Source organism: Protopterus annectens, chromosome 1.part0 (genome assembly GCF_019279795.1).
Source record: "Protopterus annectens isolate FY-2018-M chromosome 1.part0, PAN1.0, whole genome shotgun sequence".
Lineage (NCBI taxonomy): Eukaryota > Metazoa > Chordata > Ceratodontiformes > Protopteridae > Protopterus > Protopterus annectens.
Window position 1 is genome coordinate 670,964,929 of NC_056725.1, and position 17,500 is coordinate 670,982,428.

The 17,500-nt window shown below is 38.6% G+C and overlaps 1 protein-coding gene across 3 annotated transcripts in view; it reads right to left on the reverse strand.

The window, feature by feature from the left end:
• The window catches only part of PLEKHG2 (pleckstrin homology and RhoGEF domain containing G2), a 1,701,404-nt gene that overhangs the window by 795,373 nt on the left and 888,531 nt on the right, over positions 1 to 17,500 (reverse strand). For all 3 annotated transcript variants that reach the window (XM_044062076.1, XM_044062085.1, XM_044062066.1), the window contains exon 4: positions 11,093 to 11,193. In XM_044062076.1, the coding sequence (XP_043918011.1) occupies positions 11,093 to 11,193 (101 nt within the window). The remainder of the gene's footprint in view (positions 1 to 11,092; positions 11,194 to 17,500) is intronic.

Here is a 17,500-nt window from a genome sequence, read left to right on the forward strand (position 1 = left end):
GCCTATACTTTTGGATTTTAAATTTAGTAAAAATAGATATGATTAAATTTTTTCCAAAACTATGCATAAGAATAAGGAAGACTTCAGACAGACTACAAGTAACATGATTACGAGATTTTTTGGAATATGAGGTGTTTCCAAGCTTGGTAATAGTGTGATTTTGAAGATAGGAGATGTGTTATAAAAATTACATATCATTTGTAGAAAAAAAGGAACAACTGACAAATAATTATTTTGTTATAAAGTACTGAAGCTAATTTAAGAAGTGGAATTTAGTTACAAGGGACTATGTATATAAACTAATGTATGTATGATATTTATGTAATCATGTATACATAGAACTGTTTACTTAAACTACTGATGGGATATGCAGTGATACATGACGTGTATTTGTTTTCTGCCAATGAAATAATGTTAAAGAGCCCATAGTATTTAAGTTAAGTGCCTCAGGATCTTAGAACTCCAGCTCAGCCATCACTAATTTAAGTAGATAGGACCTTGGTTTAACATCTCATTTGAAGGATGTAACTTCAGAATTAAAACACCCCATCCCTTCTGTTGCATTGCAGTATCAGTACCGAAAATTAATCCATTTACCCAGGTGGGGTAATAAAACCCGCAGCCTTCTAATCTATCCAGCATACGTAAGTCCCTGACAACTGTTACACTGACAAGGGTTACTAGAGAGTGATACTAGGGAGGGGTCTGCTTAGAAGACATTGCTAGGTTATAAGCAACTGTATGTATATATGTTTATCTGATCATATATGTTTCATAAAATATATCTTACATGCATACTTCTCTACCACTTAGAGCAAGAAAGCTGGACAAAGCCAGAAATAAAAGTGGGACAAAGTCCCAAAAATAGGGACAATTTTTAAATATTACTCTTACAAACTTAGAATGTTGATAGAATAACAGATTGTGCATTAGCATGAATTTTCTGAAGGGCATGAAGTCTGAAACTCAAATGTCTAACATTATTTTCTAACTTCAGTCTTTAATGATTTTCCGCTAATTTGCCAGAAAACCACAATTTTATGAAAAATGGATCAAAAATATGAGGCAAAAATCTGTACAATTGAGCTGTATGGTTACATGCATATATGTAGAGAGAGAGTGTACAGTTACTTATACTGATATGCACTAAAAAATAACAGTTTCTGCATGTGACTGAAGTATAGAATATTGATACATGCAGATGATTGACTGTGTGCACACTGATAAAAAATGGGCACTTGTTTTAAAATTGTTTGGTCTGTTAAAAGAAGGGATTTGTCCTTCTTATATGAAAAGAACAACGTTGTTGTGTGTTCATCACTGAAGGATATATTACAGCCAGTGCTGGTATAATTTGTAACACTGTTTTTTGTGTGACTTTGTGAGATTACACATAGTGGGTTAAGGGACTTTGCCTTTACCCCCCTCCCCAGTAGAGGTGTGTGGCAGGGCCCTTCCATAAAAAACTTTTATTTATTTTAATACATGTTTGTCTATTGTATATGTACATTATATGTATGTCTTTATATATATATATATATATATATATATATATATATATATATGTATATATATGTATATATATGTATATATATATATATATATATATATATATATATATATATATAGATCTAAGACTTATGCATGAATGTGCAAAGTCCTGAATCCATAATCACCAAACATATATTAATGAAAGTGCTTTCACCAAAAAAGCGCTTTCGTTACTATATGTTAAAAAAAAAAAAAAAGAAAGAAATCTACGTTTATGCAGGGGGGCTTCGCCACCCTGCACCCCCCACACTCCCCTACTTTAATATTCTTACTCCGAGACCGCACTACAGTGAGGAAAAGGGAATGTTCCCTTATTCACACAATAGTGCCGTCTCGCAAACAGGCATACTTATGCAAAAGTGCTTCTTCGTTGAAAAGCACTTTCGTGCAAGTATGCCAAACTAAAATTAGTTTCGGTGATTTTTGTCTTCGGGGATCTGTATGGATCCCATATATATATATATATTTATGTATACACATACACACACATACATATACACACGTGTTTATTTTTATATAGATATATATATATATATATATATATATATATAGAGAGAGAGAGAGACACATGCACACACATACACACACACACACACACACACACACACACACACACACACACACACACACACACACACACACACACACACATCACATACATGTCCAACATTCAGGTACTTCTATTTCCTCCCCTTACTCACAGGTACAGTTAGTGTATATATAAGTAGCAGGAATATGGGGACACAGCTTCCCATGTCAGTCAAAAACATTTTAAAGTTATCACAACAAATTTTGAAATTCATTGTTTTTAGCTGCAGTCATACATAATTTTTGGTTTTCTGCCAGAGAGCCTATACACACATTTACACAGGCCAGGCTGACTAAATAAAACCATACACATGAATCTGAAAATAAACTTACAAGTACTGCATTTTGTTATGTATTTACTTCTTAGCAAATGAGTGGGCTGAGTGCAGGTTCTACTATGAAATGCTCACTTCCTGAATGTTGATATGCCAAAAGGATAAAAAAGAAATCCTCGAAATTCAAAATATTTATTTATTGCATTTATTGACATTTGATTACCGTAAAAGTCTGATTGGGTAAAAACCCATTTTCAGTGGAGGCCCGGGGAGAAAATTCTCCAAATTACATCAAAACATTTTAAGAACAATACTTTTACAGTTTTCAAAAATACAACAAAAACATCCGCAGTTTAAATAATTATAACAAATTAGATATAATATAAAAACATTGGTTAAGAATTGATATGAGGTACATGACAATCATTTAATATTTAGAGAAATTTTAGACAGTTTGTACAGAAATTAAAGGTAAGAGTCTAATACAGATAGCAATTGCAATATGAAGTGAGGGAAAATAGGCTTATGATATATATTTAGACAGAATGTAGGGAAAAGAATTAGACAGCAGTAAGGAAGTAAGTGAAGAAGGGAAAGTAAAGAGGTATAGGGAATGAAATGGTGAAAAAGTTCACATTTAGGGATATAGTTTACCCTGGTTTTGAGCAAGAACAGAGGCAGACTTCAGCTAGGAAATCTTTCAGAGTGGTTTTTGAAAGATGGGAGGGAGGGTATACACCAGATGGACAGAGGTAATGATTTCTAGGCCTTAACAACTTTGTACGAGTATAGACAATGCCCAGCAGATTTGCTAGGTTTGTAAATGGACAGGAGTTTTTGGTCACTGGATCATAATGATCAACTGGTAACATAGTTGTGTAGAATGTTTTTTAATGCTGGACAGGCAGATGGATGCTGGATACTTTTACAGCTGGTAAGAAGATGTGTATATGTTCGTTCTAACTAGTTAAGGCTCCTCAGTCCTATATAGTGGTGGGTTCTGAAAGGGTTATGCGCTGTAAATTTAGCAACTTTGTTAAAGCATTGTTCAAGTTTTAATTTTTGTGAAGCCTGCAAGTTAGTAAGGATGGGAGCTCTATAAAGAAGAGTGGGCAGGAGATAAGTAGTAGTAAGTGTAGTTTTAGTGTTGTCTGTGTGAAAGTTTTTGGCTCTGTAAAGCATCCCTAGTTTTAAATGAGTTTTTCTTACATAATTTTGCATAGGCAGGTCAAATGTAAGCTTATCATCCACTATCACCCTAACAGTTTGGTTTGAGAAGTGACTTCAATGGTTGTATTATCAAGAGGAGAGGACTTTAAATTTTGTTTTTCATGAGATTGGGATTTGGGGAAAAAAGTAGTAGTTTGGTCTTTTTGGGCTAAGCATAACTTGTGAGTTATGAAGCCATGTTTTAGTGGCTGTTAAAGTTTCTTGAGTATTTTTTGCAGGTGTACCACATTGTTAGATGTGCAAATGAGAGTGGAACCATCTGTATATTGTATTATGGTGGCTTGTGGTGTGAATGCCTAGAGGGTGATGGTGAAAACAGGGGTGTAGCTAGGATTTTCAAATTTGTACTCACAGCTCTCAAACTGCTACCCCCCACCCTAGCCAAGCTACGGCCATTCTTGTAATTCACGGTATGCTCTTTTAGTGTCAATGAAGAGGCATTCACTGTAATGCTTCTTCAGTAATATAATATAGATTCACTCAAACTCGGTTCCTTGAATTGAAAATTAACCTGAAAGTTAGTTCTTTGAAAAATACAGCATGGTAGTTGGGGTAGAGGATTCATGCTTTTGTTTTCTGTAACTAAGGTACAGGTTTTGAGCTTGACTAAATTATTAACCACCTGCTGCTCCTAACTAGGGTGTTTCATTCACACACACACCCCTACCTACCTCTTAGTGCAAGAAATATGGACAAAGCCTAAAATAAACAAGGACAGATATTAAATAATGCTCTAGTGAACTCAGAAAGTTGCTAGAATAACAGGATTTGTGCTAGTATGAATTTTTCTAAAGGACATGAAGTCTGAAATTCAAATGTCTGTCATTATTTAGCAACTTTAGCCTTCAATGATTTTCTAGAAAATCACAAAATTTATGAGGAACAGACAAAAAATATGGGGAAAAAATCTAGACATTCTGCAAATTTTGGGCAGTTGAGAGGTATGCTACCTACCTAACACACACACACACACATACACGCACACACACACGCACACACGCACACACGCACACACGCGCACACACACACACACACACACACACACACACACACACACACACACACACACACACACACACACACACACAAATACCTCTCAACCTCTTAGAGCAACAAACCCATAAATAAAACTGAGGCAAAGGCCCAAAAATAAGGACTTTTTTAAATATTGCTCTTATAAACTTAGAAAGATAATAGAATAGTAGTAGGTCTTGCATTAGTACGAATTTTCTGAAGGGTATGAAATCTGAAACTCAAACGTCTGCCATTATTTTCTAACTTCAGTCTTTAATGAAAACCGCAATTTTATGACAAACGGACCAAAAATGTGATGTAAAAATATAAAATTGCCAGACAATACAGCTGGAAACCTGTCAAAGAAGGGACACCATTTTAATGTGAGCACTGTTAACTTGAGCAGCTGACAAAATTAGAGAATCTACATGCATTTCTGAAATAAAAATAATGTATAACTCTGATCATTACAGTTATTTATAATTGTAAACCCTTCACGTTTTCTTCCAAAATTGCTAGTTTGCAGAGGGATTATTAGGGGGAGAGCAACATTTTGAGCCAAAATTGGGGACAGTTGAGAGGTATGGATATTCCTAATTCTATAAAGCGATTTATTTGCACATACCTCTCAACCTCTTAATGCAGGAAATCTGGAGAAGGACAAATATATTGGGAGAACATACAAATAGTACTAAAAATTGATCTTGTATAAACTTAAGATAGTTGATAGAATAACAACAGGTCTTCTTTAACATGCATTTTTCTGAAGATTATGACGTCTGAAACTTAACTTCGGTCATTATTTAGTGACTTAATTCCTAAATGATTTGCCAGGAAAGTTTTATTTTGCATTTTACAGCATGAACACCAATAAATATCTGCTAAACAAAGCAATGCAGTCTCACAATAAAACTAGACTTAGCATTAAAACTTCTCTGCCCTTGAAACTCACATTCATTGAAACAACATTGAAACCCACATTCAAAGAAAATACATTTTGCCAGTGGCAGATAAAGATTAACTTTGGATTGTTTTCAAATCATTGGCTCCTTGCACATGAAACATACACATGCTATTTGATACACCTTCCTGATTGTATTAAATTATATTCCTTGTACAATACACTATAGTTGTTAGAGAGCGTTTTAAATTTATTGTTTTGAACATTTTTCCAGTAAACAATGAAACAAAATGCATGCACCAATAATGACAAAACAGCCCAATTCAGAATATTTCCATCATAAAAGTCTACTCAAACTTCTACAATCCACCAGTATCAGTAAATATGCACAATCTCTGAACTAGTAAAAGCCATCTACATAATTCCACATTAAAGAAATCTGTAACTAATGAAGAGGTTGCTGCTAGCAAAAACTTTATATTTCATGGTTTCATCTACAAATAAAGTGCCTGTTGCCCTTGAGGAATAAATTGCCTATGTTGCATTAAAAAAATGATACGCTAGTAATATTGCAATAGGGAATGGATGGCAAACTGATAACAGGTTCATAGTTACTGCTAGATATCTTCGCCAAAAAGGACTACAGCATCCGCCCCCCTTTACAACACAGTACAGTATCAGCAATGCATATACTTACTGTGGGAGAAGAACCCACAGCCTTCTGCAACAAAAGCAAGTACACTACCTGTTGTGCTATTAACAGTACAAGCTGACTCAGTTTAAGCAGCACTAAACTTTAGTTCCCCTGCGGCTCTCAGCTCCTTGTAAAATGTACTCGACACTCAGCTGTATCTCTGAACTTTGCAGCACAAGAAATCTGGAAAAAAAACAACATTTATTCATTTATGGGGGGGGGGACAAAAGCTCAAAAAACAGGGACACATTTTAAACATTGCTTGTATAATTTTGGAAAGTTGCTACAATAAAATGCTGCTACCACCATAGATGTCTTGAACCCAGAACCATATGCACTATAGTTAGTGCAACATACCACTATGCTAAATCAGCAGGTTGAAAAATAGTAAGACTGAAACTTAATGGCTATTATTTAGATAGCTCTCAACCGCTTAGCACAAAAAATCTGGACAAACAAAACCAATAATGAGGGAATAGAAATTCAGTTCTCACTTCATACCTTAGCACAAAAAAACCTGGACAAACAACAAAAACAATAATGGGGGAAATGCAACTTCAGTTCTCACTTCTCACCATAGCTCACAACTGTTAGAAAAACAAATCTGAACAAAGTTCAGAAATGGTGATGGTTAGTTTTGGGCATGCAGCACAACATGCCAAAATAGCAGCACCCATTCAGTTGTCTGGAAGCCAGGGTTAAATGTGCAAAGAAGTATGTGCACATCATCAGGCAATATTGCTGGATGTCAGCTAATGTAAGGCTGCCATGAGACATGTATACATACGTTAGGAAAATAAAATATTCACCCTACATGGCTGCCTGAATTACAGCCTGGCCATTGTTCAGTTCTTACCCCTTTACAGGGAAATGATGGGGCAAGCAACCGGAAGAGGCTTGAATAGTTGACAGACGTAAGAAAAATGGAACATTAAAAAATAAATAAGCAAGTAGCATCCAAGTACAGTTACTTTTACAAGCAGCAATACACACACCCACACACACACCTTACCTGATAATCCGTTCACCCGATTGCCTTCACACACCTTACCTGATAATCCGATCACCCACTTGCCTTCACCACAATGATAATCCATTCGCGATTGCCTTGCCCTTCCACTCACTACAACCAACAATGACTATCCATGTGGCTGCCTCCACCATAATACACATTTCCCACTCGCAGCCAGCCAGCCAGACATGACGTGATGATGTGAGCTCAATTCCGACTGGCTGGTATGTAGTCATGAAATGTAACTTAAAGGAGTCAGCATACTTAATGGAGCCAACGCTGTTTAAAAAAAGAAAAATATGTAATTTTTTTTTAATTAAAAAAGCTACCCACTCTTCTAAAGAAGTTGTACTGAAATCAGTACAGTGCATATGCCACCCAACGTCCCTGGGTGAAAATAAAGAGGAGGGTACCAAGGATAGGGCCTTGTGGTACACTGGTGGTGATTGGGTAGTAAGCAGGGAATATGGAGTGCCATTTTACTGATTGATACTTACTGGACAGATAGATTTTGAACCACAGAAGGATGGGATGAGAGACATGCAGTGAGGACACTTGAAGTAGACGTTTGCTGTGACAAACTATGTCAAAGGCTTTAGACAAGTCAATTTATAACTGAGATCAATCAGTTTAGAGCCAGAACAAACGAATTACAGGTATGCGAGTAAAACAGGTTGTCTGTCATTTCCTAAGGCTAAATAACTGCCATATGCAGTATAGTTTACTGGTCAAGCAAAAGGGGGCAGCTGCCAACTTAGTTAGAGGTCCTTAGAGTGCATGACCTCTTACACAGAGACTTTTAATAGAGCAGGCATGTATTTAACTGATTAAAAGTAATATGCAGCAAGGTTCTTCATGATAAATATATTTACATTAAACACTGACAAAATTCTTAGTAAACTTGTAGGTGTAGGGCCTTGTGGCAGAGCTCCTGCAATATTGAGATCAGATGTAATGACTGCAGGCTATTAAACACTGAGAAAATTCTCAGCAAACTTGTAGTTTTAGGGCCTTGTGGCAGAGCTCCTGCAATATTGAGGTCAGATGTAGTGACTGCAGGCTCTGACAGAGGGTCTAATAATTTGATCCATGGTCAAGCCGAAAACGTTACTTGCTTATCAGGGAAGCTTAGCCGCAATAGTTGGTAAAACAGGAAAGTAGCAAAAAGTGACTTTTTCCCACAAAAAAAAAAATATATATATATATCTATATATATCTATATATATATATATATATATATATATATATATATATATATATATGGATCTACTTCACTTACCTGAAAAACCACATCGCCAACATTCGCTTCACCAAGACGAATACACCGACAAACCAGAAGACCGACATCCGGAACACCGATATTCTAACCCAAGGTAAGTAACTGCTTGGCCATCCCCAAAACAAAACAAAAAAAACTAAAAAAAAAAAACTAGACCCACCCATGTGGGCCCCCCTAACTAAATATACCAACTGCAAGACTGCACTATCGTGGGGGTAAGGGGCAAAGTTCAACAGGCTGGTCAGCGGTTACTTACCTCATGTCAGAATGTCAGTGTTCCAGATGTCGGTCTTCTGGTTTGTCAGTTTATTTGTATCAGTGAAGTGAATGTTGGCAATGTGTTTTTTCAGGTAAGTAAAGTAGACGCCATATATATATATATATATATATATATATATATATATATATATATCTATATATATATATATATATATATATATATATATATATATATATATATATATATACATATATATATATATATATATATATATATATATATATGTATATATATATATATGTGTGTAAAATAAAGTACTTTCCTCCACCCCAGAAAGTAAAATAAACAGATTCTCCATAGAAAATGGAATTTTAAGTAATGTTCAACAACTTTTTATAAAAAAAGTGAAGAAGTGCACTTCCATTTAAAGGTACATAAAAGTCATGTGACATTCAGGGAAACTATTTTTTCATACCTTGAAAGTACTTATTTTTCAAACAAAAAGTAACAATATAAAAGTTTAAAAGTAATATGGAAGTGTTTTCCCCCAAGCAAATGTATTTGCCCAACAATGGAATAGAGTTAGATGACTGCGATCCTCAGAACACCATAGAGGAGTACTCTTCTGAGTGCTTTTATGAAATGCTAGAAATGTTAGTACCACACTATTCAGAAAACCTTGTTGGCGGAATGGCCTTCCGAGTTATGATAGTATTTTTCCAAACATTGTTAAAAGCCAATATTTGCGGATTCACAGAGTATGTAAAGGAGTATGACCCTTGATTCCGAGTTGCAAAAAATGAAAAGCATATTCTTAGATAGAGGTTAGAAGAATGACATGATACAGAGAGTTGAAGGAAATATATCTATACATGATATCAATGTGTACCCTGAAACTACAACAGTGTCCCCACCCAATAATAGCGTACAGACACAGAAAAGAAATATTTTTCTTTTACCACAAATTATACTAGTAATAATAAGGTGGTACAAAACATTATTTCTAAATATTGACCCCTGCTGGCCATGATGATTCTACAGCTAGGATTATAGGTGAGACTCCACATTTCACATTTCGTAACAGTGCCAACTTAAAACAGCTTTTGTGTAAAGATGTGAGAAATAGTTATTGTATGGAAATCAGGAGATAAGGTATCTATGCATGTAGAAAATGTAAGTTTTGTAATGTTTTGTGTACCCAGCAAACATTTACTTGTCCTAAAACTTTGTTTAATTTTGAACCAAGGTTCTATGCCGATTGTGATACCAGCAATTTGGTATATTTGGCTACTTGTGACACATGCGCCTGCTACTGTATGGGTAAAACCACTCAGAGGCTGACGGAACATATCAGCAAACACCTCTATGAAATACGTAAAAAGAATGATATGAATGCTCTGCCCAAGCATGTGATGACATTTCCTGAACATCGGCTTCTTTTTAGAGTTTTACAACCAGTGTATAACAGAGTTAGAGGGGACGATATTAATAATTTTCTTGAACAAAAGGAACTCCATTGGATTTTGAGGTTTCAAGCACACAAACATCCAGGGTTAAACAATAGTGTTTGTATTAAGCCTGTATTAAAGGGGCACAGTCTAAAGAAAGTTTAAGCTTTGTATCTTTAAATTTTAATTGATGTTTATTGCTGTAGAATGCTGATTGGTTGTTTTAGTACATTTAAACCAATGGTTTTTATTTGTTTTTAGAAGATCTGATGAAGCGTACTTGATACGCAAAAGCGCTTGTCTTATTTTATGGTTTATGTTTCAATTAAAAGTTTTTTTATCACTGTGGCTGTCCTACTGGTGTTTTATTACCTTTACCTTCACATAGTGATTCATCTGTTCCTCTTCTGGGGACAGCCATTAAGTCAGAAGCTGGCATGGAGGCCATTATCTTTTTTTTTTTCCTCCCTGCTGGCTGACATGCACGTACACAGATTCAAGAGCTTGCAAAGTCTTACCATGTGGCTGCGTGCTTTACAGATATACTCCACAAAGGCTGCCCTGCAAACACAGCTTGGCAGAGCCAAGGACACAATGGTCACTTACACACATACTTCACCTCCATCATAGTCAGGGCTTCATTCCTCTATGCCACAGAGACAGGCACAATGCAAGGTTTCTAAAAACTGGTATTTGTCTGAATCTGAGGAGCAGTCTATTCACACGAGGCGGTCATTAGTATTGTCACCTTCTTCTCCCTAAATCATACCTACATTAACACATACTAAACTGATTTATGCTTCAGTGTCAGAACCCCAAAGGCTCAGAGAAAAACTATAACTCACAGTAATTTGGGACAGCAATTAAAAGTCACACTTACCTGTTAAATTCATAGATGTCTTCAATATTACAGAACAAGGTGCTGACATCCTCAGGTTTGAGTGGCAAACCACCACAGTCTATGATACAGCCTAGATAATCCTGTGAAATAAAAAAGGGAAATTCACTATACTGCTGCCTGGTGTTTTCAGTGATAAAATATCATGTATGTCATCAACAGAATTGAAGTACTGGACAGTGTCAAGAATACTCTGCTGCAAATTCTGTCATTTTGTAACACTAGAATAAAATGACTGATGTGACATTTGTGAGGTGCACTGATAAATGGTGTACTCTGTGTCCTGACTACACACCCTAACTGTTAGAAAAATGAGACCACATTCTGCAGTTTGGACACAGACTCCTTATTTTGACGGTTTACACTATTTTATACACCAAAGGTTAAATTAAATAAAATGCAATAAAATGCAATGTGTAAAAACAAACCAAGACCAAGTCCGCCCACTTGAAGTGTACAACAGAAAAAGAATGACAAGTTATGGCAACATAAAACACAGGGTAGTACTTTAGTTGGGGGTGGGGTGAAATTACATTTCAAGATACTTTGCACTTTATAAGTATAGTACAAAGATGCAACAGGTAGTAAACAAGTGCAAACAACGCAAAGATTAATTAGCATTGCATGCCCTATCATAAAACGTGTAATACAGCAAGCACTTCTTTCACATAATAAGGCAAATTATAACATAAGAAATGGTTAGGATACTGAGATAATTACATAGAAGCCAAAAGAGATTGATTATAAGCTACTAATTATTGTCAACATTGCAGCCCGAACTGCCCAAGTAGTGATCATGCTGCATATGGGATTCCGGATACTGGTTAAGGCTCTTGCCACCCCATAGTGCCTTTTTTAGGCAAGGTTCAAATGACAAATTCACCACTGTAACAGGTACAAGTAAGCAAAATCTGAGGGTAATGCTACTCATTGCTAGATGTCTAAATCTCAAAATACACTCACTCGAGGCACTCCTTAAAATGGAGAACATGCACCCCTGCATTACCAGGCTATAATTCATACCACACCTTTCAGCCACTTAACCTGGACTGAAACACTAAAGGCAGAGGGTTGTCCATATTCATTAAGGATATTCACACCTCCAGGCTAGTTGCTCAGCATAATGCATCCGAGATTATCCAAGTGCAACTAACTCTGGGCAAGACCGCAATCCAAATTGTAGCTTGCTACAGATCCCCCACCATGTCCCAGGATTCCCACTCCTCATTTCTTGATGCACTGGAAAATATTAGGGTACAACCTAACACCCTAATAATGGGCGATTTCAACTACCTCACCATTAACTGGGAAAACTATTCATGTACCAAATTTTTTGCTCAATGTTTTCTGGAATTCATAAATTCCAACGCCTTGGATCAACATATCTACACCCCCACCAGGGGCAGCAATATCCTAGACATGGTCATTACCAAAGTGGGTGACCAGTGTTCCACACCAGAGGTCAGTTCCTCATTGGTCAGATCTGACCACAAGTTAATCACCCCAGACATCCAAATCCTGCCCCCCACCCCTTGTTAGGGAAACTGACTAAAAAAATGTCTTCAAAGCCAACTTCACACTTCTTAAGACAGAAGTGGCAAACTTCACGACACCCATGCAGATGGACAATAGAGTTACGACTGCTGAATCCTACACAAATGCACTTTATAAGCACTTACATGAGTGCATGGATCGTGCTATCCCTAACAGAACCAAGATGCTATCCTGCAAAAAAAGGAAGCCAATCAGGTGGTCCCTTGCCAAAAACAAACTCTACAACAGAAGAAAAAAACTGCTGCAAAAAAAAAGAGTAAAATCCCATGATTGGAGGAACTCCCTGGTCAGCCTCAGTGAAAAACTGAGATCCTTCATAAAAACCTCCAAAGCTAGTTACGAAAACAAAATCACCACTGTTTTTAAAGACAACAACAAAGCATTTTACAGCTATGTCAAGAATCTCAATCTGCTCTGAGTTACAGCACAATGGCACTAAATATACAGAACCAACTGATATTGCCAACATCCTGGCAGATAGGTTCACTGCTAACTTTACCCCTCTCTCACCCCCTAAAGGGCCCATCTCTATACCAAAAGAATGCAAAGTTCCTGCAATCATGGCTGCACAGGTAGAAATCACACTCTCCAAAGCCAAGAACACAGCATCCATGGGACCTGACTACATCCCAGGCTTCATTCTACATGAACTACAGAATAAACTGGCACCCCACCTAAGCACCATGTTCAATCATAGCCTCACCTCAGGCTTTGTACACACTGAATGGCGCACAGCGAAGGTTATCCCACTCCACAAAGAGGGCTCCACCACGGACCGCGGGAACTACTGCCCCATTAGTCTGATGAGCCTGGTCTGCAAGGCCATGGAACATATCATCATGGAGCTTATAAACAAAGACATTAGTAATCTCCAAACTCTGGACCCCACCCAGTTTGAGTTTGTAAAGGCAGGTCATGTCTCCTAACCTGATAGACGTCTTTGAAACAGTCACCAAAGCCGTAGATGAAGGTAAGGTGGTTCACACAGCCTATCTAGATCTCGCCAAGGCTTTCAACACCATCCCCCACTCTGGAATTATAGATAAACTCACTAAACTAGGTATAAATCCCTATGTCACAAGATGGGTTGCCAACTGGCTCACTGACAGAACCCACATTGTGAAAGTAGCAGACTCCAAATCTGACTTCAGACCAGTGACAAATGGAGTACCACAGGGTTCAGTCCTGGGTCCTTTCCTGTTTGGTATCTACTTCTCTGAAGTACAGGATAACACAGAAGATTTTTGGCTAATGAAGTTTGCAGATGACTGCAAACTAGGAGCCATAATTGAAACTCCTAACGATGTGGACATCCTACAAAAGGGCCTCCCTGAGACAGATGCCTGGTGTCAAAGCCATGGCCTCAAGCTCAATGCCAAAAAGTGCATTGTCATCCCTTTTGGTAAAACCTCTGTACCCATGAACTACCACATAGGTGGTAGTCCACTTAACATCAAAAGTGTGATAAGAGACCTTGGGACACAGGTGGTCAGTAGTCTCTCCTTTGATAATCACATTGCCACAGTAGTCAGGAAATCCTTCTACGTGGCACACCTCATCACAAAAGGTTTCTTATCCAGGAAAAGAGAGGTAATTGTTCCCCTCTACTCATCACTCATTAAATCCATTACTGAGTACAATGCCCCTTTTGGTATGTACCTCACAAGACATCTACAACAACTGGAAAGGCCGCAGAAATACCTCACAAAGAGGATTACTGGCCTCAAACAGATGCCCTATGCAGACCGTCTCAAAAAAACTCCAGCTTTACTCCATTGCATATCGCCTACTCAGAGGCGATCTCTGCCTAACATACAAAGCTATGTCAAACCCAGAGCTGTTGGACATGCTCCACTGAAAGAAATCCCAATCCCTCCAAGCTACATGCTCTAATGGCCTAAACCTTGTCACCACAATAAACAGAACATGCTGGAGGAATAGATTCCTGTCCCAGAGACTTCCCATACTCTGGAACAAAGTACCCACCTATGTCAAACAGAGCTCCTCATTAGTGTCCCCACCATGGACCCTGCCTCTAATGCCTCTTCTTCTGACTCAGCACAGCTTCAAAACTCTTCACAGCCAGCTAAAAACACTCAATCTAGCTGCATGGAAGATTCTTCAGCATCACAACAGGCCCTACTCTCCAAGGAGGTGCAGGATGTCATTTTGGAGGCCAGAAGGCCATCAACTAGAAAAGCTTACTCCGCAAAATGGAAACGTTTTTGTGTCTGGAATGAGAAAAAGGGCCAGGATCCTGGAAACTGAATTTACCTCAAATACTACAATATTTGGCTGGACTGCTAAGCAGTGGACTTTCATTCTCCTCCATCAAAATCCATGCCTCAGCCATTTCTGCAGAATACAACACTGATCTACCTTTATTCTCTCACCCTCTCTTAAGACAGTTCCTCAGAGGGGCTAAGAATTTAAGACCTCCAAGGAAACAACCAATACCTGCTTGGGATCTTAACTTCATTCTGGAAAAACTGACCTTGCCTCCCTTTGAGCCAGCTGCCTCATCAGATTTGCAATATTTGTCCTGGAAAACAGCTTTCCTTCTGGCTATCACCTCAGCTCGTAGAGTTTCAGAACTACAGGCTCTCATGGCTGTCCAGCCTTTTATCATCTTCCATCAGGACAGAGTTTCCTTACGAACCAACCCGTCCTTTATGCCTAAAGTGGTATCCGGGGTAGCTTTAAATCAGGCCATACATTTACCTACTTTTTATCCTAATCCTCAAAACAAAGGGGAGAGATTACTACATTCCTTGGACATCCACAGACATCTGCATTATTATTTGGACAGAACAAAGCCTTTCAGAAAATCAGAACAGCTCTTTGTGTCCTATGCGGTAGGAGCTCAAGGAAAGCCAATTTCCAAACAGACAATCTCAAAATGGATAGCCCACTGCATACGCTTCTGCTATTCTTTTCATGGCAAAACTGTACCTACAGGCATTAGAACTCATTCCACCAGGGCCACAGCCACCTCTGCAGCCTTCCTCAGAGGAGTTCCTACCAAGGATATTTTGGAAGCAGCCACATGGAGTTCTGTGCATACCTTCTCCAAGCACTACAACCTACCATTATACTCAAAATCTAGAGCAGGCTTTGCCACTGCAGTCTTGCAGGGCATTTTGGCTCCTCCTAGTTCCACCTAGTGCCTACCACCCCTTTCTTAGCTTTGGGATTCTACCCATCTGTTATGACTGCAGCTGTATGCACGATGAACATAGTACAGTTTTGTACCTACCATAAATGTAGATGTTCGAGTGCTAATACAGCTGCAGTCCAGGTTTCCCTCCCTCCTTCCCCTCTTGGGACAGGCCTATAGGCTAACACATCCTCATACAACCTGATTGGGGTATTCATTTATGATGTATTTGCTTGCAACTACTGCATTTTGATTATATTGCACTGCATTATTACACAAATTTATGTACTGCCTTCCTTCTGGGGGCACCTGACATCTGGGGCAAGAAAAACTGAAGAAAATGGTGTTAGCTGGTTCCTTTATACCCCTGTCGCACTGACATCAGGGAAGAGGCGACGACAACCGACGCCAGACCTAGACTTTGGAATTCGGCCGACCGAGGACCCGCCTGACGGCAGGAGAACCCAGTTTGCAACCCACCTAGTGATATAGGGGTTCATGCCTAGCTTAGTAAGTTTTTCTATTATTCCTGAGTGGGGAATGGTATCAAAGGCCTTGGCCAGATCAAGGTAGGCTGTATGAACCACCTTACCTTCATCCACAGCTCTGGTGACTGACTCAAAGAAGTTGACCAAGTTGAGCAGGCATGATCTACCATTCACAAAACCAAACTGTGTAGGATCCAGAGTTTGGAGATTCCCTCTATCCTTGTTTATTAGTCCATGATGATGCATTTCATAGCTTTGTGTATCAGACTCATCAGGCTAATGGGCGGATAGTTTCTGGGGTCTGTAGTCATTCCTCCTTTGTGGAGAGGGATGACTGTAGCAGTGCACCATTCGGTAGGGGCAAAGCCTGAGGTGAGGCTGTGACTGAACAGGACACACAGGTGAGGTGCCAGTTCACTCTGTAGTTCATGTAGAACACAGCCAGGGATACTGTCAGGTTCCATAGAAGCTGTATTCTTGGCCTTGGACAGTGTTGTTTTAACCTGTGCAGCAGTAATAATGGGTGACTGGCAATCTACTGGTATTGTGATTGGTCCTTTGGGGGGGAGAGGGGTAAAGTTAGCACTGAATCTGCCCACCAGTATATTTGCAATATCTGTTGGCTCGGTATAGGAAGTACCACTGTGCAGTAGCTCAGAACAAATCTGGGTATTGCCATGGAGATTCTTTACATAACTATAGAAGGCCTTGTGGTTTTCTTTGCTATCTGCTGAAATTCTGTTTTCATAGCTAGCTTTAGAGGATTTGATGAGGGATCTCAACCTTTTGTTGAGGCTGATAAGTGAGTTTTTCCAGTCTTGGGACTTCACCTCATTCCACATCAGTTTCCTCCTTCTGTTGTAGAGTTTGTTTATGGCAGGGGACCACCAGATTGGCTTAATCTTTTTGGAGGATAGCATCTTGGTTCTGTTGGGTATGCCGAAATCCATGCATTTGTGTACGTGTTCGAACAGTGCATTTTTTGGCTTTTGATGAGGTTGAGCAGCCAGCAGTCTAGAAAATGGGTCTATATCAGAACATCGAAGTTTTAAAACTTTGAATGTTCTAATATTGACCCATTTTGAGTTAGGGTTAGGGCGCGGGTTAGGTGAGTGTGCGATAGTGATGGACCTTAGGGTTAGGGTTTGGGTTAAGGTAAGTGGATAGATAGTGTATGTATAGTTTAGTGTA